We start from the raw sequence: 13,155 nt of genomic DNA, 5'->3' as shown, positions 1-13,155 counted from the left end.
AAACGTCTTTAAACGTCTCCAAACGTCTCCAAACGTCTCTAAACGTCTCTAAACGTCTCCAAACGTCTCTAAACGTCTCCAAACATCTCCAAACGTCTCTAAACGTCTCTAAACGTCAGACCACCAGACAGTAGAAACACGGCTGCATATAGAAGCAATGGAGCTAAAACAGCCAATCAGATCGCAGGTGGAGGAGCGTCTGCACTCGGTGCTCTCTGTCTTCGTATATTTGTATTTTTCTAAGGTAATTAATTTCCTGTGGCTTTTGGTTTTCTGCTGACCATGTTGAGCTGTTGGTCTGATTTTATGGATTTGTTTGAATAAATTCTGGTTGTCTTTGTGGTTTCACTTTTACACGACATCAACGGACCTGGAGAGACGAGAAAATATCCCGCGGCTCCAGGAAGTGACCTCACCATCTCTACATGCAGCGCCAGCTTGACGCCGTTGTGCAGCCAGCTCAGCGCCACGATGGGGTCTCCGTCCACCGAGCTGCTCAGGGCGCTCTCCCAGCTGTTCACCAGGTGCTCTGACATCGACCAGCACCGGATCCTGCCGTCACCATCCGCCGACAGCAGGCGGGAGCCTTTAGAACCGGGTCGGACCGGGTTAAAACACAGCGAGACACAACAGAGAATCAGAAAACTGCATTTAAAACCCTGCAGAACTGGGTCAGAACCCCCGGGACAACAGGTGACTTGGGTAAAGCTCACCTGATTGGTCCCACTCCAGACAGGAAATGACTTCACTGTGGCCAGAGTTGATGGAGAACACGTCCCACGGATGTTCTGTGTCGATGATGTGGATCATGTGACTGACATCTGGAAGATGAACGGGTTCTGATTAGGTCAGAGTGGGTTCTGATTGGGTCAAAGTGGGTTTTCCCGAGTCTTTGGTCCCTGCCTACCTTTGGTGTCGTCATCATCGTTCTTCAGGTCGGTGGTGAAGGCCACCAGGTTCCTGCAGGACCAGGAGCTCACCAGTGGGACGGACGGACAGTGGGTGCTCTTCGGACGCTTCTCCCAGTCGCACACATACGCCAGCTCCATGACTGAACCACAGAAGAAGAACCAGGACAGGTGGGCGCCTCACCTGAGAGAAAGCAAACATCTGGTGAGGCTTTGTGTTCCAGGTCAGGTCCGTCTACTGGTTCTGATCTTCTAGGTCAAGCATTCAGTTCTGGTGTAAACTGGGATAGGCCCAGTAGCATTTATCAGCAGGGGTCGCACTGCTTATGGAAACTGGGAAAAATAATAAATACATTTTCAGATTTAAATCACATCATCCTGTTTAATAGGCTGAGTTCTGATTAATTCAGAATCCCCTTTAAAAGCTGCTCATTTAAGCCATGTTGGTTTGACTGGATTTTAGCAGAAATCTATACTTATCCTTTATTAGAACAGCCTTTTTAAAGTAAAACTGCAGCCGAACTGGACCCATTGTCAGACGGAACCAGGTCCAGAAGCTGGAGGTGTTTAAAGTCCGCTGGTTAGCCAGTTTAATTCAGTTTTTCAGCAAATGCTAGCATCTACTAGCTGTTGTTAGCTTACCTGACTGATTAAGCGGCGAGAAAATAAAGAATCTTTTTCAGTCTCAGGAAAAAACAAAACTGTAGAATAAAACTTTAATATGAATTACAAGCCCGAATCAGGCCGGGTTTAGTAGAACTGAGGTCTATTCCAGAAATGGAGCTACAGACGGTGTAGTAAAACAGCCAGACTCGGTCCCACCCCCAATCCAACTAAAGCTGTTCAAACAGCTGCCTGAATGTAAAACTGGATTATTAAAGCATCTCATCAACAAGTTTCACATAAACAGTGTTGCGTTTTCTTTTTGGCGTTAAGTTTAATTTCTCTATAGATAATCTCCATTAAGCTCTGTTAAACCTGTCTGCTGATTACTGAAAAGGCGCCGCGGGCAGCCCGCACTGCGCGGAGGACCCACAGACAGGAGGACCATTTTACCCTCAGCGCGTTCTGACAGGCTCTTTCAGAAAACGTTTAAAGCGCTCATGCTTACCACCGTCCACCTGCTGGTGTTTTTATTTAAACTTCTAGGAGATATTTGAGCAGAATAATATTTAAACACGTTAATATTAATGTTTCACTCTGCTGACCAAACGGGCAATATCCATCAAACACCACAAATTCACATCTGAGACTCTGACCAGAAATGTTGTTAATAGTTAAACTCTGCAATATAAGAACAACAAAACTACCAGTTAGTATCGTAGATGTACTTATTCTTTATTTACTGAAGGAACAAAACTCAGAGATTAAAATCAGTTTATTATTATTGTGGGAGCATCAGCAGAATGCCTGTCAGTGAACAGGTTCTCCAATCAGAGCGCACCCTGCTGGTTGGGGAGGAGTAGGGGTTTCTTGGATCATCTCCAAATATGGTTGCTTCCTGTCTGGTGGAGAAACCTCAGGTTTTTAACATGGCTCCGCCACCTGTGGGTTGGGTCAGGGATGTGACGTCACAGGAGGCTCTGACCTCAGCATGGAAGAAGTTCATGCTGATGGACTGCGAAGTTCTCAAGTCCAGAACCCATCCAGACAAACAGCAGAACTCCAACAATCAACAATCAATTTTAGGGCATCAATTTCAATCATGAGCAGTTACTGACTTCCTGTTTAGTTTTGTCTAATTAAAAGTGCCAAAATCAAACTCCTGCTTCGCTCTGAGGTCAGACTGAAAGCGACCAGTTGTCTCCACTGGACGTTTATTCAGCAGCTGATTGGATCAGGTGAGAACATCTTGTCTATAAGGGTCCATCAGTGGATGCTGCTGATCCATGACCCTGCTCAGGATTGGTCCACACTTGGTTCTGGAACCAAAGCTGGTCCTGGTGGTCTCACTGGTTGTCCTGGTTGGCGAACTGTCCAGCTTCCCACAGCAGCGCTCTCTGGTTCTTATGACGAACGACTCGAGTGGACTCCACCACCTGAGACAAGAGACAGAGGGGACATCATGGTGATGGAATAGATGCATGTGGAACCAGTCAGTGAAGTCTTTCAAAATAAAAGTCTTTAGTGACAGGGTCCAAATAACTCAAACTCCTGAAGATCCACAAGTTGATCCAGAAATCTAGACATGCTAACTAGCCAGTTGCTAAACATATGTCATGTCTTCAGCCTACAAGTTGAGAACCAACTGGGCCAGCGTTGGCTGGTCCAGTAGAACCATCATTCACAGTCTAAACGGGTTACAGAAAGCTTAGCGTGTTGATGGTTCAGACCTGGTGAGATGTTCAAAACCTTTTGGATTTAAACTCCTTTTATGACCACAGTTTCATCTCCACATCTCCCTCTGCTGGAGGACCGGTCAGTCCGGAGAACTGGACCGACTGAATGTTCTGTTTGACCCGGATCTACAGAATTATCGCAGAAATCTTCAGAATGTTGCTAAAGAGACGTTTTGGTGGGAATCATTATTTTGACCAATGACTCAACTTCTTCTTTGCGTCATCATCTTCTTCTTCTAGCCATGGTCTATGGTCTATGGGTGCCTCCATAGACCCAGTAAACCAAAACCATTGGGTCAGAACCTCTTAAACAGACATCGATTGAGTACTAAACATTCTGGGTTCTACAGAAACTCTCAAATAGCTTTTCAGAATAAAGCTCACAGATCTCCTTAAAGGTAAAAGTACTGCTCCGTAATGGATTGGGCCAGGTTCTCCAGAGGTTCTGTGTTCTAGCTGGGGTTGGTTCTGTAACTGGTGTAACTGGTTTCCATCCTGGACCGTTTCAGGGCCTGCAGTGCTTACCTCATTGTTGATGTCATCAACCGGCTGGATTCCTGCGTACTGAAAGACACAAACATCTTCAGACAGGAAGTCCCATCTCTCATTCTGAGACTACCAAAATAAGAGCAGGAGACTCACAGCGCTCTCTTCCAGCTTCAGCTTGGCTCGGTGTTCCTCAAAGTCCATCAGCAGCATTTCCGTCAAACCTCGAGGAACCGTCCGGACCGCCAGTGGGGAGGAAGAGGCCGGGGACGCCGATGAGGCCCAGGGCTTAGCGGTGACGAGGGAGGCGGAGGGCAGCCGGACGCTGAGATGAGGAGAGGACGAGGACAGACTGGCGGGTTTCTCTGAGTGACAGGAAGGAAGCACGTGTACATTAGCAGGCATGCTAACACACAACCCTGAGGGATACCTGAGACATCAACCACAAAGTGGCTGTGAGCTAATAGGATCTCCATGTTCTGGTTCTAGAGGAGTTCTAACGCCTCTTTAGAACCTGAATGCATCTCCAACACTGCTGCTTTGTGACACTGCCCCCCACATGCCACCCCAGGAAGGACAGCCCTGTTGTCCTTGAAGCTCAGGTGTGGTGTTCCTGAGGAGGCCGTCTGGCAGAGACTGGACTCTGAGTCAGAAACTGTTACTAATTGACTCAGTCTGCTGGACTCTGGCCTCATTAGGTTACTCATTGTGTCTACAGTGGGTTTGACCTGGAGCAGTTCTGGTCTAGTCTGGACCTCCTGGGAAACACCAACCCAATATCAGAACCTTGAAAAACTATGAAGCTGAGGCTTCCCATAAACATGGCTCAGGGTTCTTTAGAAATGACAGACCTTAGCAGCAGCCCAAAGGAACCAGCAGCGAGAATCTTGATCCCAGACGGTTCCTTTACGTGAACACCGAGCTAACGTTCCTCCACGTTCCTGATCCGGTGAAGGGAGCTAAAGTCAACCCGCCTCTGCCCCTAACCTGAGCGAGATCAGCTGGCTTCACGGCCAAGCACCTGCAGGGGGCGGAGTGAACATGAGCAACACCTCCTGCTGTGCCACCCCACCGGCCTGTTTCTTCTACATGGTTGTGTGGGACGAGCTGGATCAGGATGGAACAGCTTGGTGAAAATGGCCAAAGAGAATTTGACAGGACAGGCAGGAACTGCAGCAAACATCAGCATCCTTTTCCAAAACCGCCTGGGGTTCAATTCATCTCAGTGACAATAGATCCAACATCATGCCTGAATGTAAATATTTCTCATTAAAAGTGAAAGTAAAAAGCCGGTGCCATTAAACGTCGGATAGGAATCTGGTACCTGTTTTAAGTGGTGGGTAGAACTGCCTCATGGCCGTCCTGGATGCCTGCTCCACCAGAGGAACCGGAGAGAAGATGGGTCGGTTGGTTTCCTTCATGGACTCCCTCAGCTCTTTCAGCTCCTGTTCTCTTTTCAGAGCTTCTTCAATCTCCTTCTCAATGAAGTCTGGAGCTCCTTGCCCTCTGGACTGCAGGCCTGTGGACTCCAGGTTCTTCCTCCAGCTCTGAGGGAGCTCTAGTTCATGCAGGGTTGATGATACGAGAGAAGCAGGAGGGGAGGAAGCTGTTTGTTTTCTGCCCTCAGAGTCCTTTGGTGTGAATAAGGTGGCGGTTGGGTTCGTCTGGGAGAACCAGGACTCATCAGGATGTCGGTGAGGACAGCATGGAGAAAGGAACACTTCGTCTGTTCCAGAATCGGAATCAGGCTTTTCTCCTGAGTGTGGCTCAGCCTCTTCTTTCTTGTACCCCAGCTGTGGAGGAGGAGCTCTGCCATCTGGTTCCTGGATCTCTGGTTGCTGGGGGCCTTCCTCCCTTTGGGTTTTTCTGTGGAGGATGAAGCTCAGTGGATTCTTCTCGAAGGTTCTGTCAGGTGTCGAGGACAGCAGTGAACGTCTGGTTTTGATTCTGACCATCTCCGCTTGACCACTGCTGTGCTTCAGGCCTCGAGACTTCCGCAGCTCCGCCTCACGTTCCTGAGTTAATCGGATCTCCCTCTCAATGGGGGTTTCAGGGAACACCTTGGATTTTCTGCAGTGATCAAGCAGGCTGTCATCACTGGCGTAGCCTCCAGCCACTTCTACTGACAGCTCCTCATGGCCAGAGTCTTCAAAGACGCTACTCTCTCTACTCAGACTGCCATCGGACCGGAGCACTGTCACTCTCCTCTGAAGATCCATCTCATCTCCGCCTGCTGGTCTAATTGGAGTCGTGTTACCTCCTGCCTCCATGGCACCGTAGACCTTCACTTTCCTCGACACATAAACATTAGGACCCAATTCTGGAGTCAAGTCCAGTGGGATTCTTGGGGACCGGACAGGACTGAGCATCCGTGACAGTCGGTCTTGCTCTATCTGTAGAAACTTCTGTCGGGCTGCACCAAAGTTGATCTGCTCCTTCACCACAGCCCCTGGCGCAGCGGTTTGAGGAGGTTCTGGTCTGGAGAGATCAGGACTGAAGCTCAAACTGAACCCCTCTATCAGTCTATCTGTGGACAGGATGGGGTCCAGAACCTCCGCTTGGTTCTGTGGTTCTGGTTGGCTCCTCCTAGGAGCTTGGCTGTGGATGATCATCTTACGAAGCTGCTTCTCCTCATCCTCATCTATCATTTTTATCCCGTTGTTGGGATCCACTATATACTGATGGTCTCCATTGCTCTCTGAGAACAGACTCTCTGGCTTCTTGTTGCTGCTGTAGGTCTGTAGTTTGAATCCTTTCTCTTTCTTCAGGACGGCCAGCTGAGCCTGGCGCTGTGGTGACACCATCCAGGCTTCGTTCAGCTCCGCCTCCGGACTCCTGGGATCCTCCACAAAGGAGTAGAAGCCGCTCTGAGAGCCGGAGCTGCTACCGGGACTGTTGGGCTGCCACTCGTCACCGCTAGAGTTCCCGTCCTGCACCGTGTCATGCCGGACTTCGACGAGGCCGATCTGGGTTTCGTTGTTCTCCCAGGAGCTAGAGTCCCGGTCCGCCAGGCCAGGAGCTGACCCAACGATGGTTCTCAGGTCTGAGGGCTGCAGCAGGGGGGACAGAGGCTTCAGCACCCACCTCCTGGGGGAGCTGTCCATGCCTGTAGGGGGCGTTGCGGAGACACAGGGGGGAGAACCGTCTCTGGATCTTTGAGAACTTTGTGGGGACCAAACAGGCCAACAGTCTTCGGTTGAGAGTTTCTGCAACAACAGCAAAGACAATTACTGAAGCCAAGGAGCAATAAACTGATCAGCAACACCCAGGGAGTCCTGGGGGGTGTTTGCAAAGGATTGTGGGACCTGTAGTCCCCATAGAGTCTGAGCTGGGCTGGGAGAAATGAAACTGAAGTCACAGAGGAAAGGAACGTCTGACTGATCAGAGATGAGTTTACACCCCAGAGAGGAGCGGCTCGGTTCACCTGATGCAACGACCCGCCTCTTATCAGATCCGCCCTGCAGATCCAGAGATAAACCTGCTGATACCAGCAGTTCTGATGGACCCGGCAGCTGTTCTTTCAGGAGCCTTTGAACTGTGCTGATCTACACTGGTTTCCAGTTCAACAGTCCCAGTAAGCCAGTCTTAAACTGGATATCATGCTGGTTCTGTTGGTGGTTGACCCACAGAACCGCCCTTACTGGGTTCAGCCCGGGTGTATTTAAAACCAGAACCCGACTCAGGTCACTGACATCTAAACTGGTTCAACTCATCCAGTTTGAAACTGGTTTCATACTGAATTCTACAGGGTTCTGGACGGGTTCTGTTTAACTCTGGTTTCAAACTGGGTTAGATCCATCCGCATGCTGCTTTTAAACTGGTTCTGGATCGTTTCCATTTAAACTGCTACCATACTGGTTTAAACTGGTATGATTTTGCTTTATTTCGTACAGGACTTGCTTCTTTGGAATAAATTGGGATTAAAGTTGGTTCTGGACTGGTGTCATAAAGTTGCCTGCTGTTGAACTGGTTCTGGACTGGTGTCAATTTGTGTCAGTCCTGGTTTTAGTCTGGTGTTGGACTGGTTTGATACCAATCCATTAATGTGGCGCCGCCTGCCAGGTTCTGGTTGGGTCCATATTAAGAGGATCAGAACTTCAGGTTCTCCCTCATCACTGATCCAGAACTTTCCGGACCGATCTATCACAGCCGGTTCTGGTCCGAATAGTTCACAACCAGCTGGTTGTCCGGGATGGTTCCAAGTTCTGGAGATCGGTTCACGTCGGGAGGATCAATCTGGATCAGAACCATCTGATGCGACAGTGAGAACTTGAACCACCAGAACTGCAGGAGGAACATTCAGAGCCGCAGCTTCGCCTGCGACTGGCTGATAAGACGCCGCTCCCGCAGCTGGCAGCCGATAGGCAACCACCCGCTGTGGGGCAACGGAACTGGGCCAGAACCTGTGTGTGTGTGTGTGTGTGTGTGTGTGTGTGTGTGTGGGAGTTCCTGTGTTGTTTCTGGACCGAGCCGAACCGCAGCCCAATGGACCCAAACATCTGGTCAGCCTCTGGCCTCAAATCACCTGAACAACAGAATCTCTCTTACCTCGGTCAGCGTCCAGCAGCAGCTGCAGGTCTGAAGAGCAGCTGCCTGAGGGGACGAAGGTTGCTGTGAGGCCCCGCCCCCTCACAGGCCCCGCCCACTCACAGGCCCCGCCCACCCGCTCTCCCTCAGGTGGACTCTGGATCATCATCATGGAGACAGTCGGGCTTTCTGGGTACTGAGAGCAGCGTTTCCCAGCCCTGGGCCTCCAAGCTCACTGCAGCCAGGTGATTTCAGTTGACAGGTGTTTGCTGAACTGCAATCAGCTGAATCAGGCGTAATGAAGCAGCTAAAACATGCAGGGCAGTGTTGAGAATAAATAATTCTGTTTTTCCTTCCATCTCCTTTAGCTAGTTGCAAAGCTAAAGGAAATGACATGTTAGGAAACGCCCTCAAAGCTAGGGTTAAAGGATATGACACACTAGGGAACGCCCTGTTTAGGGCACAGCTTAGATAGAGGCTAACAAAAGGAATGGAAAACTTTTGTGCGATGGCATTTTTTCCTTCTAACTCCTAAAGGTGCATGAGAAATGGACCAGCTGTATTTTGGTATTAATAAATGGAAATCGTGAATTCTACTCACTGACTCTTTTTCAACCTCATACATCAAGAACTTAGCATGGAGAAGGATAATTCTCCACAGTAGTGAGCCTGGAGGACCAGAGAACCAAGGAAACCCTGCCCCCTGCTGGACCAGCAGCGGTACTGAGGCTCTGCTGCCCCCTGCTGGACCAGCAGCGGTATTGCATCAGGTTGTTGGCAGCCTCACCTTGTTCTCCGGGTCCAGACTGAGAGCCAGAACCTTCCACGGCGGAGTGTACTGGAACATTCTGCTGCTCCAACTGGACCTGGCCTGTTCTTGCTGGTGCTGGTTAAAGACAGAAAGAGTCCATAGAACCTTTATGGTGAGTGGAGAATGTGGATGTTTATTGAAAAATTATGTATACAAGTTGCACATGTACCGGTACCGGTACCGCTGGGCTCCAAGTTCTGCTCAGATCCAGGATGATCAGTCTGGATGGATCTAAAGCTGATCAACCATCAGATCCATCTGATCAGTGATCAATCCTCCATCAGCTCCTCAGGTAGCGTCTCACCTGGATCAGAACCGAACCTGGTGGGTCCATCTGCTGACCAGCTGTTTTCTCTCCAGTCAGAATGAAATGAGCCACAGAAGCTTTCAGACGATGAGTTTCATCTTCATGAGACAAACTGAGGGAGTTATTATTTACATCGGAGTGAAGTTTCACCTTCCTTTAGTTTATTTTCTTTATTTTCAGGTTATTGTCTGAGGATAAATGTGGTTCAGCTTCATTGTTTAAACAATAAAAGATTCATGATAACCGTCGGGTTCGATGCTTCTTGGACCGAATGAAGTCAGATTTCAGGTTTCAGTGTATTTAGGTGAGTTTTGATGCCGTCTAGTTTGTTATTGTCCGTATTAAAAGTGGCTGTCGCACATTTTCACTGCAGGTAAAAAGTCTGTAGCTTTATGCAAACTTTCACACCACGTTCATTTTATACGTTGCCTTTGCGTAAAATATGACGCCACACATGTTCTGTGTGTATGCACACTTTATGATTCCCTGTAGTTCTTTGTCCGCCGCACTTTTCAGTTTTCATTTGTGAGTGTGAAAGCTGTGCAGTGTTTAATACAGAGCTCTGGTTCTGAAGCTGAAGGAGCTAACAGGTTCTGATGGCTCTGCTGGTTCTGAGGGTTTATGTTTGGTCTGCTTCTCCAGCTTGTTCTGCTCTTCATGAAGGTTTTGGTTTCTTTACTCTCAGAACCAGAACCGAGCCCAGACATCGGACAGATGAGTACCAATAAAATTTAAACCGTCAGCTACGATTGGTTGATACCGAAAATAAACATCAAAGGAACCGCAGCTGTAGGGGCGGGGCTAAAAATCTACTCTCAATAACGGCATCGATTAGCAACACAGGTAGCTGACATCATCATGATGTCACACAGGTAGGAACACGGAAAGACAAGCAGGACTCACCTAAGATCCACCGGACACCTCAGAGTGACCGGGAGAGTGTGTGTCTGTGTCTGTGTCTGTCTGTGTGTGTGTCTGTGTGTGTGTGTGTGTGTTGCTGGGCAGAGGAATTAGACAGGAATTCTGCTGATCGACAGAAATACAGACACAATGTTTACACCCCCCACACATTATCCCTTCCCAACCTTGTCAAAACACACACACACACACACACACACACACACACACACACACACACAGGTTTGTATTTCTATCCATGTTGGGACTTGGTTTTGACGACTTGGACTTCCTGCTGACCCGTTTCAGTCGAATATGTGTGCTATGTGAACTATGACCTCCGTCAACCAAAGCAACTGGGATGTAGCACACTAAGCTAAGCCTTCAACACACTGAACTGGATCCTCAGTGGGTCCAGACGTTCCAGTTCTGACCCTGACGGGTCTTAAGGATTTTATCATCAGTTTTATTAGAGAATGTATCTTCTATGGTGCCAGAATGAATAATAAAGACTTTGTTGTATTCTGACTTAGTGATGTAATTATATCAGTTGTGTTACCAACTCACCCCACTAGAGGCAGTAATCGACCCGAAAAGATGTAACTAGGGAGCAGATTTAGAGGATACAAAATTTAAGAACTGTGAGTTGAACTGAAGTAAATAAAAGACAGAAGTTCAAATACATGCTGAGAGTGAAGCTCCTCCCTAAAGATGAAGATAAATCACAGATTTAAAGAGGAAACGGAGACCATGGATAATACAGGAAATAGCGCCCCCTTCACTTCTGGAGTGCAATGGTCCCGAATCTAAGCTGTTTCCAGCTGCACAGGCCCCATTGGGCCACAATGGGCCCCATCAGGGGACCCATGGCTCTTCTTTGACCAGTCTGATCAGAATAAACTGGATCCATTACGTTCAGAAAGCAGCTGACAAGATCCATGACTTACAGTTCAGAGGATGAGAGAGAATCCAGAAAAGACAGCAAGAGGTCAAAGGTCAGAGAAAAAAAAAATCAATGTAAGCGAAGAAGAAGGTGAAGAGGATGTAGCAGGGAGACCTTCATCCTGACAGGTGACCTCCAGGGTGGCCTCCGCCTGGTGGTTACCATGGTGACAGCAGGTCCCAGGCGCTGGTGCCCACCTACAGGTTCTGTAGAAGAAGAGAAACAGGAAGAGCTGATGGCGCTGCCGGCCGGTCTGCATGGAGCCACGGGTTCTGATGGAGTCACAGTCTGGGTCCGCTACCTGAGGCAGTTCAGTACCCGGTTCTGGTTCTGGTTCTGCTGTGAGGTTGGGTGTTCTGATGGCCAGAACACATAACTGGGCCATCAGAGAGAAGAAACCCAGAAAATGAGAAACAATCTGAGAGCCACTAAGGCTGGCAGGAGCTGGGACCCCAGTATCACCAGTATCACCAGTCAACAACACACACACACACACACACACACACACAGCTTCACGGTAACTCGTTTATTTCCTCTTTTAGAAAACAGACAGGCATACAGGTGAACACACCTGGAGAGTGGAATGCTAACATGCTAATGCTAATGCACTTAAGTGTTCTCAGCAGGAAACAGCAGGTGTGTTGAAGTGACAGCAGAAAACAGGAAGTGATGTCATGTTGTTAAAGTGGCGCGGGCGGCGTTAGTTCAGTCTCAGTCACATGATGATCACATGATGCTGCAGCATTTACACGGCTGCTTCTTCTTCCCTGCTACCACCCTTCCCTCCACCGCCGCCTCTCCGTTGCTCGCCATCACCACTTCTGGAGCTTGGGTCGGTGTAGGCGGGGCAGCAGAGGGCGGGGCAGCAGAGGGCGGGGCAGCACAGGCAGGTGGATCTACCTTTCCATCTCCGTCATCGATGAGCACCAGCTCCGCCTTCACCGTGCCCTGCAGCCCCAGAACCTTCCTGGTCTCGTCCTCGTCCTCTACATCCTGGTATCCCATGAACACCATGGTAACCGGGTTCTGAGCGCTGGCCTCCGCCACGTCTGGCTCCCCGCCGGCCACCGCCTCCAGCCCCGTGATCTCTGTGTTGGCAGCCAGGGCGTGGCTGGGGGTCCATGTGGACCCTGGTTCTGGTTCTGGTGGAAGGCCCGACTCCCTCAGGACTTCTCCTGTTGGCAGGGAGGTTGCCATGGTGACGGAGTGTGACATCACCGAGGCCTCATCCGCTTTGTGAATGAGCTCCTCCACTTCAACGGAGCTGAGCAGGTGAGCGTCGTCCCCGTTCATCTCATGGACCACTGGGGACGGGATGTGGACGGGGACGGGATGTGGACGGGGACGGGATGTGGACGGGATATGGACAGGGACGGGGACGGGATGTGGACGGGGACAGGGATGGGGACGGTATGTGGACGGGGATGGGGACGGGGACGGGATGTGGACAGGGACGGGATGTGGACAGGGACAGGGACGGGATGTGGACAGGGACGGGATGTGGACAGGGACAGGGACGGGATGTGGACGGGATGTGGACGGGGACAGGGATGTTAGAGGGACACTAGACACACCTGCTGCTGAAGGACCAATAGCAACGCAGCACTGGATGACATCACGCCAAGCAGCTGCAGAACTGACTGTTGCTCCTCCTGCATCATGGTGATGCCAACAGTAACTTTAGGAGAAGGACATGGAGTCATGACAACCAGAAGCTTTCATGTTAATATGAAGCCATCTTCCTCCTCCTCCTCTTCCTCAGGCTCCTTGTCTCTTCTCCTAAAGCTCAGCTTTCTGTTAAATCTCACCTTTCTGTTCATCTTCATAAACTTTGACCCCTTGATCAGAGAGGTCAACAGGAAGTTTGGTGTTAGTGGAAAGAACTCTGGTTTCCCCCGTCACTCTGTCCCGCTCTACTTTAATCTCCACTGAGTACA

The 13,155-nt window shown here is 49.6% G+C and overlaps 2 protein-coding genes across 10 annotated transcripts in view; both read right to left on the bottom strand.

Moving 5' to 3' along the window:
- med16 (mediator complex subunit 16) overlaps positions 1-1,891 on the bottom strand; it is a 7,706-nt gene extending 5,815 nt beyond the window's left edge. Inside the window, exons 1-4 of one of the 3 annotated variants that reach the window (XM_008406526.2) lie at positions 1,551-1,891; positions 908-1,465; positions 714-821; positions 417-586 (exon numbers count right to left, since the gene is read on the bottom strand). In XM_008406526.2, coding sequence (XP_008404748.1) covers positions 417-586; positions 714-821; positions 908-1,049 — 420 coding nt within the window. In that variant the 5' untranslated portion in view covers positions 1,050-1,465; positions 1,551-1,891. The remainder of the gene's footprint in view (positions 1-416; positions 587-713; positions 822-907; positions 1,466-1,550) is intronic. The other 2 variants (XM_008406524.2, XM_008406527.2) reach the window with 2 other exon arrangements.
- Positions 1,892-2,221: 330 nt separating this feature from the next.
- Positions 2,222-13,155, bottom strand: part of misp (mitotic spindle positioning) — a 14,557-nt gene continuing 3,623 nt past the window's right edge. For 6 of the 7 annotated variants that reach the window (XM_017304374.1, XM_008406521.1, XM_017304373.1 and 3 more), the window contains 6 exons: positions 11,333-11,424; positions 9,048-9,146; positions 5,058-6,939; positions 3,890-4,098; positions 3,773-3,811; positions 2,222-2,947 (listed from right to left, as the gene is read on the bottom strand). In XM_017304374.1, the coding sequence (XP_017159863.1) occupies positions 2,858-2,947; positions 3,773-3,811; positions 3,890-4,098; positions 5,058-6,939; positions 9,048-9,146; positions 11,333-11,424 (2,411 nt within the window). In that variant the 3' untranslated portion in view covers positions 2,222-2,857. Of the gene's footprint in view, positions 2,948-3,772; positions 3,812-3,889; positions 4,099-5,057; positions 6,940-9,047; positions 9,147-11,332; positions 11,425-11,519; positions 11,945-13,155 lie in introns of those variants that run through there. The other variant, XM_017304375.1, reaches the window with a different exon arrangement.

This window comes from Poecilia reticulata, linkage group LG4, assembly GCF_000633615.1.
Source record: "Poecilia reticulata strain Guanapo linkage group LG4, Guppy_female_1.0+MT, whole genome shotgun sequence".
NCBI classification, from domain to species: domain Eukaryota; kingdom Metazoa; phylum Chordata; class Actinopteri; order Cyprinodontiformes; family Poeciliidae; genus Poecilia; species Poecilia reticulata.
Note: the sequence above shows the minus strand (reverse complement) of the source record. Positions and strands in the feature narration are given on the sequence as shown.